Below are 19,063 nucleotides of genomic sequence, written 5' to 3'. Positions count from 1 at the left end.
AAAGGGAAAAGAGAAATCCGTCGCTCTTCGAGCGTCTCAAATCGATTATTTCTCGAGGGAAAGTTTTCCCGATTGAGTATCATGATCTTTCATAACTTATATTACACTGAAATAACTGAAATGACTAAAATATAATTGAACCGAAATCTTGAAAATTTGAAATTAAATAAAAATTAATATTACTTCATTATATTTATATTTATGTTATTCAATTTATTTTCACTTAATAATACAGTTAAATAACTATTTACATTCTCGATATTAAAAGATAATTTTTCAAAGAGAATTTAACTCGAAATTTCTAGCAACTTCTTTCCCGAACGTCCCGTGTAAATATTAGCATATGGCACCGGCGGCGTTTCCAAGCAGCAAAGATCAATATTCGCGTAGAGAAACAGCACGATCGATGTGTGGCGATAAATCGCAAAATTATTATCGCGACACGCGCGTCAAGTCAGCTCGTCTTATCTGCAACCGTGATCGTTAAAGTCTCCGCGGATTCTCCTTACAACGTCGTTCCGACTGTTCGTTACGAAAATATATTTCGCGCTCTTTGAACATACTTGGCTGTTGTTTCTATTCGAGTCGGCTCCAGGTAACCAGATTCCCGCGCATCTAATGACGACGATAATCACCGACAACGATATATTTTCGATAGATATTCGCGATCGTATAAGCGCCAAACTAAAAGCGCTCGCTTATACACACATACCAAAGGAAAAGAGGCATCAAAGTCGGAAAAACATTAAAAAAAAAAAAAAAAAAAAATCCTAGATCATTGGAATGTCTCTTAAATATCCTTTATCCGTGTCATAGATATATCCCTGATTCATTTTTCTTCGATTTAAATTGAAAAATAAATTGTAAACTTTCGTTATTAATTTTCGAGGACAATTTCAGTTAAATATGTAACTTCGCACGCGATTTTATAAATCGAGAAGAGAAATGATGACGATGATACAATATAATGAGAGATTCGCGCGCTTACCGAGGTCATCCGTACAATATGCGATCCGCATCACGCGCGCGCGCGCGCGCACGCACGCGCGCATCCAACACGCGCACCCACGCACGATCGCGCGCGATGCACTCTTAACTCGTCGTCGAGTTCCTCGGCATCGCGATAAATGTAAAACGCGCGGGTACGATGCAAAACGCGATTCTGAAGGTACAATCGCGCACTATCGACGGCTTTCCGCGCTTGACTGTCGATCGGATGCGGACGTCAAACCGAAGCGAGTCTCGGCGGTGGTGGTGGCGGCGAGTTCAGGCCTCACATACAGGTTCCCTATCTAACTCCCACCTTTCTCTCTCTCTCTCTCTCTCTCTTTCTCTTGGAGAAGTCGGAGCCATTTCGTCCCCTCCACAATCGGCGCACCTGTATCTCTCTCTCTCTCCCCCCCCCTCCCCTCACTCTCCCGCACACCTAATCCACCACACATCTCTCCCCCTACGCTCCGTTCGCTTCTTCTTCTTTTTTCTCTTACCTGCCGTTTACCTGTTGCCAGCTTGCGCGCGCACTCGCGTTGACGTCGGGGAACCGCGGATGACAGGCACGTGTCCGTCCGTACGCGAGCACGTGACCCCCGAATTGCGAAACAGACGCATCCTTATAGGGAGGCTGTGCGATAGGACAAAGGCGCGAGATCTTTATATTCATTCCTTTACAATATTACCTTTCTCCTTTTTCAGTGAAATACAAGTCTATTTATTCCGTGTGAAAAATAGACGAATTAACGACGAGTCCCTATAAAAGAGTAAAATTTTGACGCGTAATTAAAAAAAAATCATATAATTATCTGCTTTATCAAAAGAATTTAAAGAGCGTTTGATTAATAATAGTATAATCCATGTAAGATAAATGTAACACTTGTCGTCGATGAGACAAATTCTCATTTGCAAAACGACATAAATAAAATAGCGTTAAATAGAAATAGACATCGGGATAATTAAAGCGCATCGAAGATGTAGTGGGATGACGACATACAATATTTATTGCGTATTAAATGTTCATACAAAGATATAACAATGACTCTCGCGTATTCGCGGCGCTACGGGTGCTAACATTATTATTGCGGATTAATATTGTTGTTTCGCAGGAAACGAGTTATTATTGCGTATTAAGAAGGTTGATTGCGTAGGAGGGACGATTTGTCGGGCGGGCGCGGTCGATATGTCGAACTATTTGGTGCCTGTCGCTTCTGCTTATACACGGAACGGATATCGCGAGTCGTGGAGAATCGTCCTCGTCGAAACGATAGCTGACGTTTCGCTTCGCTCGTCGACTTCTCATCGTTAGAATCTCGGTATTCGCGTTTCACGAGATATGCGTGAGGGAGTGCTATCGAGAAAGAATTTTAATCGTAAAAAAAAAAAAAAAAAAAGAGATTCTAAAACCTCACACGACACCCCTGGTTGAGTATATTACTCACTGACCATAGGTACCCGCTGATTTTATCACATTTAATGTGTGTTGGTCCCTATAATCATTGAAGATATACCCAGCGCATATATTAATTATCCTCTCCCAATTGTGTATTTGTATATATCACTATTAAAAACTATGAACGTAACCGAATGGTCAGAAGATCTTCTCGGTAAGACCATGGGATACCAAGAGCACTTCCGGAAATCTTTTTTCTCTTCAATCAGGGACGCGCGTTATATCCGCGATACGGACGATACGGGAATTCGGAGAATCGATGAATGATCGAGGGAGGAGAGAGGGAAGAGAACGATTGATGATTCTCAATGAACGGAAACGGCTTGCCACATATCCGCCATTCGCGAATGGCGTGAGACTTTCTTCGAAAAAATCTCTAATCGTATCCCCGGTCCCGTTTCTCTGACAATGATGAAATTCTCTACGATAGTAGTCCGGAGACTTTGAGCTATAGGTCCGGCAATTTGTGCGTTTGTCGTTTTTGTGAACGTTCGTGGCTCTTCTAACGAACAATTGTCGCGAATACACTGTATTAAAGTATTCTCTGCTACTTTCGCTCTCGTCTTGTTTTTTTTCACAAAGCGGATTTTTTTTTTTTCTTTCTTTCTTTCTTTCTCAAACCGTTTTTTAAAGTGTGTCGTCGAAACATATAGATACTTCAATGTGCGTCCGTTAATATTGATTCGAGATACAATCTATTCGTTAAACTTAATAAACTGCATCAGATGCGCCATATTTACGCACACAATCATGCACACGCAATGACACTTTTTTTTTTTTTTTTTTCGATCTGCCTCCATCTCGAGCGAGTTTGTCCCGGCTGAAACGTTCCCGTGGGGATACACAATATTATAGAGCTGACCTATTTTCGGTCCGTGAATGCATATTCTCTGACGACAGATACCTGAGATTGTCACACCTACGGTTCCTGCAGTCGTTGAAAATGCCCCGGCGATTGTCCATTGACGGAACATTAGTCCCTTTGATTATCTCGGCACGAGACGTTGGGTAAAATTAATTAATTTATTAATTAATTTATAATTAACTAGGTAGAATGGAACGAGTCGGTAAAAGAATAAATTATAAATTTCTCAGAAAAAAAAAACGTATCTAATCAATCTTAATTTTGTTTTTTAGAGATATCTATATATAATTATTATATAATTTCTTAGTATCCAATTATTCTTTCTCGCAAAAGTTTAGATTGAGAATATCCAAAGGAGCCAAAATTTGTAAAAATAAATGCTAATGGTGACATCATGTTCAATACCCGACGACTCATACGTCACAAGTGACTATATTTGGATCATTCCCTTACAAGGGTGCAGTAAGGGTAATTTTTCAATCATAGCAATTATTTCACATACGTACATTCTCTCTTTCATTCTAACGCGCATTCGTTTGCGGTGCACGTCCGTCGTGAATCGAGCGAACGCAAGATCGCGATTGATTTTATTTATTATTGTTATTGTTATTATTATTATTATTATTATTATTATTATTACGATTCAGCGAACGAGAAGCGCATGATAATAGATTCAATATATATATTTTTTGGACGTGATTGCGAGAGAAAAATCTTCGCGTTAGATTCTGTTAATGTGTCGTTAATATAGATTAGTGAGTAATTTAGTTTCTATACCCGAGTACCCAATATTCATTCGCGAAAAAAGCTTCTCGCTTTAAATTGGCTCGCAATAAAAAATTTCACTTTAGAAAGATCTACACCAAAGCTCACCACATCGAGAGTTTAAACTGGTTGGAATGAAAATTTTATCGAGAGATTTTGAGACTCGCTTTATAATGAAGAAATACGTGTATCATGTAAAAAATTTTGTCTTGAATCTACAATAAAGTTGAATAATAAATGTAACAATATCGACAACGATCTCGAAAAAAATAAAAGCCATTCGCACACATCTCTCGCTTTTTCTCCCATCGAAATTCACCGTCGACAGATAAGTAATCACTACGGTGATATACATAATTATCGTATTACACATGTATGTTCTACGATTAAGCTGCATTTGCATGTTGTAAATCGCATGAGAGTGCAACAGCAAAAAGCCTGGCCGGAACTTGTACGTTTACAGTTTCTTTTCTCTTTCCTTCCTTTCTCGATTTTAGGCTTCCGCTAAATATATGTTCGTTCGGATCTTCATCTCTAGCTCGGTCAGCGAACTCAAATTTAATCTGCGTACCGCTTTTATGTTTACAATCGAACTCGTGCGATTGATTGAGTTTGAGCCAGCATAGGGTCGAGCTCTGCGTCGGAATATTCGCATGTCAGAGTGATATAATGTGAGTTTCATCAACGTCTGCGGATAATTCGATCGCATACGCAAGCGTAAGTGTGGACTTTGGTTCCTTGTGACAACGTACTTCAAGTTGTGGCCATAGCTTTTACAAAAAAGAAAGGCAAAATAATCTTTCAAAGGGGGGGATAGACGGATAAAAAATAAATTATCAAATTACGAATAATATATAAGACTTAATAATAAAATAAACGAGATATTAAAATAGAATGTACTTAAAAAACAAAATATACTGTCCGGGGATAGAAATAAAAACACAATAGTAAACGTTCCGTTACCTGATCATTTTATTGTTCTTAACAGACGTCGATGAAATTCGCACAGACTAATTTGCGTTCTCTTATTTAGATTCAGTCTTAACAGACCACTGCGTTTGCCGTATTAATTCATGACTACATTAATACAAAATATATTTTATTATAATTTATGTAGTTAATTAATCATCATAATAATATTTATAGCTTCTTTTACGCTGGTGGCCACGAGGAACTCGGCGTTTGTCTCGTTTTCCGTTCGGTTCTCGTCTTCGTAAGAGGAAAGAGGAGGAAGTTTTCGCGCGTATCGACTTGAAGAATCAAGATTGATTAACCGCTATCAAAGTTGATTTTCAAATTGTCGACGGGCCGCGGGTAGACGGGATAATCGGGATAGGAAGTGTTGTGGGGTTTTGGCCTAAATAGACATATTTACACGAAAGGCCGAAAGGACAATTTCTTTTCGCGCGCGATAAGCGTATTCCAACAGGTAATTTCGTTAATTCGACTTTAACTTGAATTTTGTGGGGGATGGAGGAACTTCACGCAAACGGCTCGGGGATGAACGCCGCGTTTGCCAGACCACCGTTCTACAGAAGATTGTTTTTCTTCATACCCATTCATGAAGAATTTGTTATCCTAATATTTAGTTCTATAAAGCGCTACTATTCTAGAATTTAATGCAATTTTTGTCAATGTTTCTCGTATGTGTGTATGTGTGTATGTTAATTATTGTGTGTCACATATCTGTATAAGATCTGCACTTTTTCGAATTATTCAAAAAGTACCACTTGAAGAGACGACGCGTAGGCGCTACGTTTGACATTAAATAAATATATAATCAATGAAAAAATATATATTATTAAAAAGTAGGTACGAATATAAGGGGCAAGGGCTTGGTACTGTTCCTTTCGTGACGAATCCTAATACATTGCGTAAATAATTTCTATCGCGTCCATACCCTGCACACTCCACAGCTTCTACCGATTCGCTTTTATATCTTATATGACTTTCACATATTATTATTCGAAAAAACATTACGTTAAAAACTTTTGTATTATAAATCTCTAGAATGCACGACAACGTTCGCATCCGGTGACGCTACACCCACGAACTTCGCACCATCGATTTTTTCCGCGATCGATAGTAATATATATATATATATATATATATATATATCCCGAATACAAAATTAAATTGCATAATTTAAAACATGCATATACATATGTATGTATTTTTTTTGTATTTAAATATACCTCTCTCTCTCTCTCTCTTTCTCTCTTGTGTTTTATCGCGTGACCAATCTCGTCCTCGCACAACTTCTTTCTCATTCTCCTCTTCATACACATTGTACATACACATCGTTTTGTTTCACACTCTATCTCATTCACTCTCTTTCGTTCTCTTATTTCAAAATGTTAAACGCGTTCTTAATAGTTTTATGTAATAATTAATTGAACCTCTCCAAATTCATATTAATCAACAAATGCTTCACGCAACTGAAACATCTGTAAAATATGAGATCATATCTGCCAAGGGACACGCTTCCATATCTTTTGGCGCGCGTTGCAGTACCATAAGAATCCGCGAGCGTGTTCCTCGGCCCTCAATGTTGAGGATCCTTATACTAATCGTATTGTATCTCTTAGATTCATTAATATTATACGTGTATGCTGCTCCTCCCCTACTTCGTGTCGCGGGGAGAATTCGCGTCGCGTTTCGGTTTTTCGCGAATTGTAATAAAAATTTTGCAAATAAGACACCTCTACGAAAAAACATATGTCTTTCCTCTTGTATCGTTTAATTTTGAACACATTGGACTCGGGAACCATGAATCTCAACGCTATTGTTGCCAAGTAATCTTGTCTGACACAGCCTTACAGCTAATGAACGGAATACGCGGACGCTTCATACCTCTCTCCTCTCCCTTATTTTGGCCGATTTTTCTCTTTCGTCGTTTAAATTCGTCGGTCGTCGTCGTCGTCGTCGTCAGGCGACAAAGTCGTGTGGTAGCCACTCGCACGTTTGACTCTGTCGCGCATTCTCTGCGGGGAAACGAATAAACAGAAGAGACGCTCGATACGCACGATACGCGCCAAAGAAAAAACAAAAACCAAAAAAAAAAAAGAATGGAAGATGAGAAGATTCACGTGTCACTTCTATAGCATCTTTCTCTTTCTCTCGCTCTTTCTATCTCTTTCACATGCACACACACACACGCGCGCTCATGACATGCATACGTGGAAAGATCAAACTTTGTATTCCTCTTATATTGCTAATTCATTACGATATACCAACCATATCGTATTCCGCGACAACACTCACCTATCCACTTTCATTCTCTCCCATACAAATAATGCACATCGCGCATCGTTATACATACATACACGTGCGCGCAATAGCGCTTTTCCCTTCTTCTTACGGAATAACTTTGCGAACGACGATGTCATCACGCGCGCGATTAATAATCTAGTCATACACCACGTCATGTTTGTGCAAACATGGACATGTAGAAAACGGAAAAGAAAAAATGGGAGAAACGAATACGTGATACTTCTTTGATCGTCTAGACGCGTTTATCGCTGAAAATCTTAAAGGGGGAAAGGGGAACGAAAAGGGAAAAAGGTCTTTGGGAAAGTCTAGACGACAAGATGGATCCTTTATTACACGACGACTAACACAGTAATGTACGATTAAAAACATCGAAGAGGTTTTTCATTTCCGTGTGAGGATCGCTGTCGGCGGATGTCAGCACCGCGCTACTCTGGACATTATCCGCGTAAATAGAACAACAGAATGAACGTGAAAAATCAAAGTAAAAATAAAACTTCTTATACCACAGCGATCCCACGCTTTTCGCGGCGATCATATCTCCATTGTTATTATCTCGCGCCCAAAAATTGGTCATTCATTTGCACGGGGTCAGCCGACCCAGTGACGTTACATACACGCTGCGCTGCTTATTAAAACAAATCGCGATCCGAGGATGGTGATGCTCAAGCCGCACAGCCTCTCCCTTTCTCTCTCTTTTTTTCTTTCTCATCCTGTCTGTCTTCGCGACAAGACAACCGAGTCTTCCTTTTCATGCGTACTCGAATATCGCCCTACTACTATTCCCATCGCGCTACAAATCCCATTTGTTATAACTGCAGAGACATAGGCTCCAGCAACCCGACCGTGTCGCGTGGACGTCGTTGCGGTTTCCGTTGTCGTCACCACTACCATTGTTATCGTTCCCCAGGTGCTTGTTGTTGTTGTTACTGCTACGATGCACCATCACGATGTTGTCGGTAACGGGGACGAGGGGTCCATTGGTGGTGACGCAAACGGTCGGCAGACGATCGCCGTCAACAACATTGACGGGTCGCTGGCTGTCCTATACTCAAATGCTGCTCGGTTTGCCGCATGGCTCGGCGATCTTGTCGGTGCTGTTGACTCGCTGGCTGCTGCCCTCAGGCGGTGACGGCGAGGCACCGCCATCCTCCGGTTTGTGCAGCGGCGGCTTCACCCCGTTTTGCACATAGTGGGTCAACCGGGTGGGCAGCGAGCCCGCGTTTAGTTGATAAAACTCGACCAGCTGTAGCAAGTCGTAGAATTTGGTCGCCCCCTTGTCGAGAGTATATAACCAGCAGTTGCGACGTTCGTCAAAAATCTGGAAGGAAAAATTTGATCGACGTGAAAACGTTGATACTTTCGAACAATGTTTGAAAGACATCACGATATCGTTTAAAAGGCGCGTTTCAAATAGGAATTTGTAAGGAGACTAGAAAGCTAGAGATAGAAAACTATATCTCAAATTGTTATAAAATATTACTTATCGTTTTAAATAACACTGATGATATTGAAAGAAAATACAGTCTAATATGGATTTATTCAAGGGAATCGATCTGTATGGCAAAAAATCAGAAATTTTTTTTTTTTTTTAAGTTTTCGCTACCAATTTGTTCTCGATACAATTGTGGCTTCGATTTTAAAGAACGAGGTAACTTTTCTGCATTTAATCGTCGCGAAATTTTCTTCGACTACAAAAAGACCAATTCGATTTTTTTTTTTTTTTTTTTGTTAATTATCGATTAAACGTAGATACTTACGGGCTGAATTTGCGCGTGAAAGACCTTGTCGTTGTACTTGTAGGTCAGAACAAAGGCTCCCGGATTGCTCTTGCTCTCTCTGACCAGAAACACACTGCAAGCACATGAAACGGAACGCCTCGTGAGAATTCGTGGCAAATATTAACATAGATTTTATCAAATTAATTGATTCAGTTCAATTTATTTCACATTAAGCTTATCTCTCATGATAGAAGTCGCGATAACAATTTGAACAGCATTCGAAAAATAAATAATTGATATTGTTATACTACACAGAGTATATAAGATGACATATATTCATGAAGAATACATTATCACGCAAACACATTATTATACGCAATAAATTTTAAATGACAGCCTTTTAGAAATATCCAAATATGGGAGCCGTAAGAGAAAGGATTAAAAACTGCTGAAACAAACGATATCTGAATACGGGACTTGTCGGGAGATGCAGAAGAGATAGGCCGCTTTTTTGTTACATGCAGGCCTGCACCGGGTGTTTGATAGCAGGAAGGATATACACAAACGGCTTGTCCAGGATATATCGCGGTATAAATTAGTATGATTGTAAAAGGCAGCGGGACGTGCAAAACGGTTAAAAAGAAACAGCAGAGGCAAAGGGGAGAGAAGGGATGGAGGTCAGGGGATGTAACGACGACGACAGGACCGACCGGTCGGTCACGAAGCAGGTTGGCTGTTGCTGCTGCAACGAAAGAGAGAGAGAGAGAGAGAGTCGTATCGTAAAACGCTCGCACATGGGCACGCGATCATAAAATTCTGGAAGCAAGTAAAAGAAGCGATCCCCTTCTTCCTTTCTGATACTTTTACACCGAGAAATCCCGCTGCCAAAGAGTATTCTCTTATAGCGCCGTTTCAATAAAATGTTATCCAAATATACCGATTGCTCCCTTTTCAAAATTAAGACAAAATGAAAATTGTGAATTAGAAACTTGCATATTGCTTCCTCATCATATTATTTCGCTCACAAAGCTTAAACTCCTTAAAGCAAGCGGGTTTTTAAATTTTGGCTTCCTCATAGAAGATATCTCAAAATTTGCGAAAGTTACAACGTGTACAAATATTTCCCAAAAAATTCAAAATTTTATAAAAAAAATGAACCCTTGATCAATCATCCTTTAATGATACTCCATTCATTTAAAAAAATTTAATCCGCTATCTCAAAAATTGCGGAAGTTGAAAGCTGTATAATGTACATACATGCGTATATACATACGGACATTTTTTGAAAAATATGCTTTTCCGATGTTTTGAAACATTCTAAACATATTGGCATAGAAAACAGGAAAAAAAATTTCATCGCCAAAACCAAGCCTTCCCTATGAAGAAACAATAAATATTATAGTTGGGATTTATTGTCATTTGTCCCATTTCATAAATTGAAAAAGAAAAATCTTTATCAAGTTATCTTGACGATTGACGATCCATAATATCTGAAAAACTCGTAACCATTTACGGTGGAAAATCGAAAATGCGCTCGATTGCCCATTTTATCGCGAGAGGCTTCTTTTATCTACGACGCGTAACCCGGTTTTTAATCATCTCGCCCGTATTATTCATACACAGCGGCGGTGATGTTTGCTAATGTCCGGCATCGCCTTCCATCAACCCTGATGCTCGTCCAATAGAATATTCATGCATATTCCGTGTCCGCCAGGCAAGCAGATAACACACCGGGTAGGTAGTTTCATCTACGGAACGGTAATGTCCAAGGACTATCTCGAGTTAGGATAACGACGTTACAGTTCCGTACAATACAAAGGAGCGCCCGTCCATCGGTAGGATATAGATGATCTCCTCTATCTCTCGAGGAGCTATCCGACCTAATTCGCAACATTGAGAGAGACAAAGGGTGATTTAGTAAACAATGTGGTTGGGGTGAAATCGATTAGAATGTTTTTTTCGCAACTAACGACAACGACGATGATCGCGACGCGAGGGAAGAAGAAAACATTCGGAGAGCGAAAAAAGTTACGAGTGCCGAAAGTAGAAAGGTACGAGACGGCATTCTCTGTCTTTCTTTCTCAATTTCTTTTCTTCTCTTCCCTTCTTTTCGCCATTGTCGGGAGAGGGAGAGAACGAGGAAGAGAATACGCGGCGAGAAGGCGGCGAGGCAGGTACGATCGAAAGATTATGCAAATTTATGCAAGGGCCCCTCGAACGAACGTAAAACCCGGAGACAACTACGTGATCTCCGAGCACTCAATTACCCGGAGCTAAGCGCGCCGAGATAGATGGAGAGAGTCGTTAATTAACCATTTATCCGCGATTGCCGACGCTGGTACAGCGAATAAAAGATGAGATCGAGGAACACACGTATACATACGGAGAAAGAGATAAGGACATGTGCGAGAAACCGTAATATCGGCAAAATGCCGCTGATGGTTTGGGTCGAGAGAGGAGATCATCGATAGGTGATCAAAGTCAATTCGAGAATGCAAGACCTCAAGCTCGAATCGTCGAAGCGCATTAATACAAATTATTTACTTGAATTATATAATTTTCAGATTTTCCTTCTTCTCACACAAATATTTTTCATATATATACCACTTAAAAAAAAAAAAAAAAAAAGGGGGGGAACACTTTTCATACCCTAAAAATGCTTTTTTACTTTTTCCTCTATGATGATTTTTCGTCGAGTTTTAGCGGTTTGACAATAGCCCAATTTTTAGGATATGAAAAATGTTTCCTATTTTTTTTTCTTTTTTTTTTTGGAGTAGTGTATTTTATTAATCATATTAATTTATTATTTAATCACTAAATCTCTATATTATTCTTAGCACCCAGTTACGCTTTTGCTCCGTTAATATGTAACGTACCCAGGAGAGCAATGTCCCTCCCATCTCAAGTATGGCTACGCAAATATAATGAAATCTAATTTAGGATATTAATAATTTCTAACGTTTCAAGGGCGTGTCTACACTCGTATAACGCTCGCTGGGATTATCGGGTCAATACGGGTTAAATGCGAAGGTCAATGCGGTCGCGCTGACGAATTCGGTCGAGGCGGTACAGTTAAAGGCAACAGGAGGCAAGAAAGGAGAGAGGAAATGAGAGGAGGCGAGAGGAGAAAGAAAGATTTATTATGCTCGACTAAACCCTAAATTTGAAACATAATATGAAACTGTAATTATCACGAAAAATATAGCGGCTTGTATTTGCCGAGTTTCATATTTTTTCCACATTTCTATACACGCGAGTCTTAATGTTGTTTGTCATTTCTTTTTTATTTTCTCAGGAATAAAAAGAATACGCATATAATTATTATTATTCTCATATTCAAATGCGATACATCACGCTTAAGGAAATACAGAATTAGTTGGGCGACCACAAGCGTTGAAATTCAAATGCCTGAGCGACCACAAGTAGATTAGCAAATAATACGATATTCGCAAAGAAAGAGAGAAAGACGATAAGTAGAGGTGGGCGAAAGAAACGAGATGCCCGATAGGAATTCATCGTGATTTACGATCGCTCGTAATAATCGCGACGAGGGTTACGTAAGCGCTGGTCAGGCGTGTCGTTCGCGCCGGCATCTTTCGAGGTCGCTAACTCTGAACCGGTTCGAGACGGGGACCCTCTCTCTCGTCCCGATGATGACGGTTATCATCGCTAGCATCGATGCGATTGGGATTTTCGGGAGAGGGTATGGGGCATCTTTTTCGATGCCGCATTTGTAATCCGCACGATGATACTCTATCAATCATCGGCATCTGGAGCAGCTTGTCGAGAAGAGACAATCTAACTTGGAAAAAAACAGCTTTGACATAAATATGGTTGAGGATTCTATAATCTGATGGAAATTAAAGTAATATAAATTTAATTGTTCGTTATAATTATATTTTGAGAATAATTTAAGGATGTATGTCATATGTCAAAAGATTGACAAAAGCATGAAAATTTCGTAAACTGTTCCTCTGAATATCTGTGCAAAATCTGAGCACCAGTATTCTCTTAACCGGTTCGGAAATTATTTAAGTTTAAAGTTAGTATTGATATTTATGGAAAATCGCACTTATTGACAAATTTGACGAGGAAAAACCATGAAATTCCAATGAAATAAAAATTTTCATATCCAGAAAGCTCTAATAAATGTTTGTGCTAAATTTGATTTAGATCCGCTTACTCCATCTAAAAGTTTATTTATTAAAAATTGAAAAAAATATGTTATCTCTCTTTCTCTCTTTTTCTACAAATTACTCGTTTTTTTTTTTGTTTCTTGTGGTTAATTTCAGGCGATATTCACAATCAAAAGTTTTCATCATAAATTAGGAAAGATATTAATTACAACTATTTTCTTTTTCAATGACGATAAACCATATTATTTTATGATACTTTAATTCTTTTTATAATATAGATTTATTTATTTGATTTTTCTAACAGTATAAACGTAAGAAATATTTTCTTTTTTTTTTTAATTTTAACAATTTTTTGCTACTATAGCCAAAACATCCAAAGTAGAGCGGATCGTAGCACAAGTTTAATAAAAAATTTCATCTCTTCTCATCCGCTCGTCTCTTTCTGTTAATTTTATTACTTACTTTTATACAAAAATTAATTCTTTAATAAGTAAAAACATAAGAAAACATTTATTTAAATTTTCTAAATATTGTATATACCTTGATACCTTGATTAAGTCAAATTCTCTAGGAATAAAGTTGACGTGAAGATAAATGTAAATATTTTTCAAAACTTTTCAAGACTTATAACTCTAACGATTTAGTTCATATTAAAAATAAATAAATAAATAAAAATTAAAAAAAAAATCGATTAAAACTTACCCGTCGACACTACCGTGATCCCTTATAATGGCCGCCGCGACATCCCTCTTGAGACCGCCGTGGAACCAAGGTTGAAGAACATGTATGCCACCGTCGAGACCGTGCAGCCTCATCATAGCGCAACCAGGTGGCGTACGCGAGAATGGTCGCCATCTCCGTCGCCAAATCATACCCTCGTTTTCGGCTATGTCCTTAGCTTCCTTGGGATCCTCAACTATCCTGCCCACACTACCGGTAAAATCCATCGCCACGCGGGATCGTATCGACTCCTGCAAGGAGAAAGGATCAACCGTTCATAAATATTCGTCTACGTCGTCGAAAATTGAAGCTTGAATTAAGCTTCCGCTTAAAGTTCATTTCAAAACAATTGAGAGAGAAACGGAAAATTTTTTATTTAACGAGAAATTCTTTCGGAGAAGTTTATCGTCATCCGAATTTATTATTAGAGTGATTTCTAAATAAATAGATGCGAAAAATTTTAGGGGATGATTCTTTGTAAAAAATTACCTGTGGGGGGAGGGGGGGAGTTCTTTCTCATATATAAACATATACTGCTATATCTTTCTCTCCGAGGAGTTATATTCCTTCAAAGAGGGACGGTCATTTTCAATATTTATTATAATTTTATTTTGTTATTGTTCCATTTTTTTCCAATATTTACTATAATTTTGTTTCGCTTGTTTTTTTTTTGTATTATTATAAAATTCAACTTCTTGTAACTCGAAATCTATGCCATTTAATACTGTGCTGTGCATGATAATATATATATATATATTTTTTTTAACTATTGATTTTAGGAAAAAAATAAAAAAAATAAGAAAGTTTCTAAAGGAGAATCAAGCCTTCTAACGTATATTTTTAAATAATCAGATTCCGGCCCATCAAAAAGTTCTAATAAAAAATTGAGTATATAGGGATTGCTAGTTTTATTCCCTTATAACGATATGGTAGGATTAAAAAAATATTAATCAATATCCTTTTTCTAATGGAAAATGTCCATCAAATTTCATTTTTTAACTCTAAAATTTGAGAGAAAAAACATAAAAACCTAATTTTCATCTTCCTTTTCGAAGGAGTGTGACTCCTCAGAGAGGGATATATAGGAGTATATGTTTATATGAAAGATCCCCCTTTTAATTTCCGACAAAGAATCGTCTCCTAAAATTTTTCGCGCTTATTTAGAATCGCCCTATATAATGTTCCAAAATGGTCAAAAATGCGACACACCTAAATTTCGGCGTGCTCAATGATCCTAGAATAAACACTATCTATCTATAACTCGATGATAAATGCGAGTTTTGAGCGTTTCGACCTCTGTTCATCTCTGTTAAAAGCGGAAGCCCGTTCTTCGCGCGATGAAGGGAGAGCCGTTTCCGGGCTGCCACCGAACACTTTTATTTAAGATTAGAAACGCGGATAGTTTTCCGTCTGGTAAATAACTCGTCTTGCAAAAACGCGGAAAAGAGAGAGAGAGAGAGAGAGAGAGAGAGAGAGAGAAAAGCGAATTCTCTTCCTGTTTCCCTCACTTTTTCGGTGACCCACGGCGAATAAACTGCGCCTTACAAATCTCTCGTGAAATTATAGCTCGGATGCGATACAGCTGGTAAAAATCGCGGACGATAACTCATAGTCGCCCGCGCGTTCCGGCAATAATTTTATCCGCGGACTCTTCTTTCCGCAAATCGCGATTCGGCGATAAGGAACGTCGAAATGAGCCTCGATATCATGCGAGACGATCGAGATAGCTCGAGAGGGATACCTTCATAATTTAGAGCGCCTTAATTTAGTATAATTGTGACGTATACTGTATTGCTTTATAATTCGCAATTTCACGAATATAATCATACTAAAATCATACTCATCAAACTCGCGATTTAAGTATTAGAAATTGACGGTTCAAACACCTGCGAAACACCTGGTTCCAAATTACCGATTAGAGCGATAAGTATTCGTAACATCTATACATATATATATATATATATATATATTTCGAAATTTCAAATAAATCCGAAATATATTTAAACGCGAAAGACCGATGTTTGAGCCATGTCCCGGGGAATAATTTGAACCCTCATATGAGTAAGCCCCTCTCGCTCTTTAAATTCCCGATAACGAGCAAAAAAACCGGAGCGCACGTAGCGGATTAGTCGGTTGTTAAAATAAATAGACGCTCGCGGCGCAAGTACCTTCGGGGGAAAGAATTACGGGGAAGAGAAAGAGAGAGATAGAGATGGAGAGAAAGGGCTCGGAGTTTCTCATCAGCGAATTATTCGTGGAGCGAGAATTCGAGGGTGCTTTCGGGAACCCCCCCGCCGGAAACCAGAAAAGCCGGTGCGGCGCCCAGCTATAGCCGCGATCGATGTTCAACTAGACTCTTTCCAGTTTCGACTCACTTCCCTCTTGCTGTCCGGAGAGAGAGAGAGAGAGAGAGAGAGAGAGAGAGAGAGAGAGAGAGAGAGAGAGAAATGAAGAACGGAGGAAGAAGATTTTCGTGATAGGCTATCGTCCTGGCGTGGCCTTGACATCGTCGTCAAGGACCGTCATGACCCGATATCATGGCGATTTAGAAACTATTCTCTCCAATATACAGGGTATTAAAAAAAGGATCATATATTTTAAAAGCAGGTAATATTGATCAAAATAAGGAAAAAAAAAAATCTAATTAACAGAGGTGACACAACCAATAAAAAAAGATAAAGAGCTTAAATAGAAAGATAACCTATACCTTCGAAAATATTAATTGTAGGGGCCATGTTAAGTAGACTTTTTTTTTTCTTGCTTTGATCAATTCTATCTGCAAAATACACGACCCTTTTTTTAACACCTTGTATATATAAGTGAAAGATAGTATCTTATTTTGAAAAATATCTCTTCTTCGTTTTTTTTTTTTTTTTTATAATAATTGCGCTAACCTAACCTGAAAAGTACGGAGAAATTTTTGAAATTGGCCGCATTTCCTTCTCTTTAATATTTTTCTGTATCACCTCCTTCTCAGAAAGGATTTCATTCCGGGGTGTGACAAAATATTCGCTTGCGTTATTAAGTTTAATGAGTAATAAAAAGAGGTGAAGATATTACAGGGATAAAGGGAGATTTTAATAACAGTGCGTATCACAGGAGAGTTTCCGTAGGTAAATTGATTTTTAAATGATAGAGTGACATAAGGACGATCGTTTAGCAACTTGACGAGCGTAACCGAGGACCAATCCAAGTCCGGCAACGTGTATATAATATTTTAAGGGTCGTCCGACGAACGAAGTTAACACGCTGCGGGCTTTCCGGGTTTCGAGCGAGTTTACAACTTCCGGCCTAACTTCGTCGGTTTGAACATATACAGTGAAGAAAACACTCACGAGAAAGAGAGAGAGAGAGAGAGAGAGAGAGAACTTTCCCGCTCGGCCAGGCTTCCTCATCGTGTTTTATCGTTATTACAAGCTCCTTCGAAGTTTACGACTCTGTACAGCGGATAACGTTCTCCGTCTCCTTCTCCTTTTCTCTCATCAACCCCTTCGTCGTTCGATCAACTTCCATCCCGCTTCGCTAGCCGTCGAAAATGACACGTCCAGGTTGCACTATTACCACTATCGCCTTATCCCGCGTTTCTCCTCATATAAAGAAATTTCGTTACGTTGCTTATAGAAAGTCGACGTCGTAATTTTACATCGTAAAGATCGTTAATATACGTTACAATGTCTAAGTTGGAAAATTTATGTTCTATTGTTTAAAAATACGCCGGTTAAAATTTTCGTGTTAAATATTTAACACATTCATGTATTAATTTAACATATTGCTGTTGAGTTAATTGAATTCAAATGTTAAATTATTAAAACAACTGGAAAAAAAAATGTAAAAATAACACAATGTCCTCTTTTTTTTTCATTTTAGATATGTTCCGTATTATTAGTGGCAGGGGTTATCTATTAAAATTTACAGAAAAAAAATATTGGTTTTATTCTACAATAAGAGTGAGAGTCATTACAGTCCGTCATTTTTTTTTTTTTTTTTTTTAAGTTAATTTCATCATTAAAAATATGTTGATTTTACGCAAAATTTATTTCAAATTACTATAAAGTTTGCATTCATTTTATGTTGAAGTATTAATAGCGTGTCACCATTTAACCTATTCATATGTTAAATGAACCCAAAAATTTCTATGGATCGTTTGGGATACACGCGATATATGTTAAATTTAAGCCCAATTTTTCAACTGTGCTCGCATAACCAGATTTCGATATTAAACATCTCGTTAATTAAGCCTGAAAATTCAATCCTGTTGAAATTTGCTTGAAAATCACCGATGAGATGAAATTTTGCACTTTAAATATATATATAAAGCGCTTTATATATATATATAAACACATTCTATAAATATTTATTAAAAATATCTCCCGTTAAACACGTCTAGTATTATTAGCAACAAAGTTATGCGATGACTGTTTCTAAAGCAGAATCGTCATTCGAATTTCAATTTAAAAAAATGTGAAATCGAATCGCCATTCAATTTTCATTATCATAAAAAAAAAAAAAACCGCAATATAATTTTGTAATCTGTAACCAAGAATGATCGGCAGCTAGGATGAGCTCATTATTAAATATATTATCACCTTACTGGATTTCATGTTGATTCGCACTCCGGTATCATGTTATCCAGATCCTCGAGATTACTATTTTCCCTTCGTAACATCATTTTCTAGCGAAATCGCCGGCGTTTCGTGCGTCAACATCCTCCTCATCCGCGTATCGCGCCATCGCCTCGCGCATTATTTCGCTTTACGATATTTTAAATTGTCGCTGATGTAACAGTGATATTATGAAATTGCGAGGTGATATCGCGCGACAACGCGACACGCGCGTATGTGTATGCGTGTATATATATATGCGCCCTTCCGAATATCGCTTGTGTGCGCCACCAGCGATTGGATTTCCCTTCGCTCTCCCTCCTCCGAATGTCCTACTCCCGCGGCATTTCGCGACTCCCTCGTTATCGTGGATGCCTAACGTTGTTTTACGACCGATAAAAGCATCCCTGCCTCCTCCCTTGTCCGCCGATGGCGTATCGTTTATACGCCAAAGCTGGCTGGTTGCTAGCTGTCGCGTAGTGTCTGTCGGAAGCTATGTACGTGAGAAATTATTGAATTTCCGTATAAGCAGTATGTGCATT

The 19,063-nt window shown here is 38.4% G+C and overlaps 1 protein-coding gene across 11 annotated transcripts in view; it reads right to left on the bottom strand.

Annotated features, from left to right (window-relative positions):
* Positions 1 to 1,978: 1,978 nt before the first annotated feature.
* LOC138933905 (growth factor receptor-bound protein 14) overlaps positions 1,979 to 19,063 on the bottom strand; it is a 375,103-nt gene continuing 358,018 nt past the window's right edge. For all 11 annotated transcript variants that reach the window (XM_070297102.1, XM_070297099.1, XM_070297110.1 and 8 more), the window contains 3 exons: positions 13,903 to 14,171; positions 9,104 to 9,197; positions 1,979 to 8,664 (listed from right to left, as the gene is read on the bottom strand). In XM_070297102.1, the coding sequence (XP_070153203.1) occupies positions 8,395 to 8,664; positions 9,104 to 9,197; positions 13,903 to 14,171 (633 nt within the window). In that variant the 3' untranslated portion in view covers positions 1,979 to 8,394. The remainder of the gene's footprint in view (positions 8,665 to 9,103; positions 9,198 to 13,902; positions 14,172 to 19,063) is intronic.

The sequence above is a fragment of the Polyergus mexicanus genome, unplaced genomic scaffold, assembly GCF_030449975.1.
Source record: "Polyergus mexicanus isolate NDT 795.1 unplaced genomic scaffold, iyPolMexi1.0 SCAF_6, whole genome shotgun sequence".
Lineage (NCBI taxonomy): Eukaryota > Metazoa > Arthropoda > Insecta > Hymenoptera > Formicidae > Polyergus > Polyergus mexicanus.
Note: the sequence above shows the minus strand (reverse complement) of the source record. Positions and strands in the feature narration are given on the sequence as shown.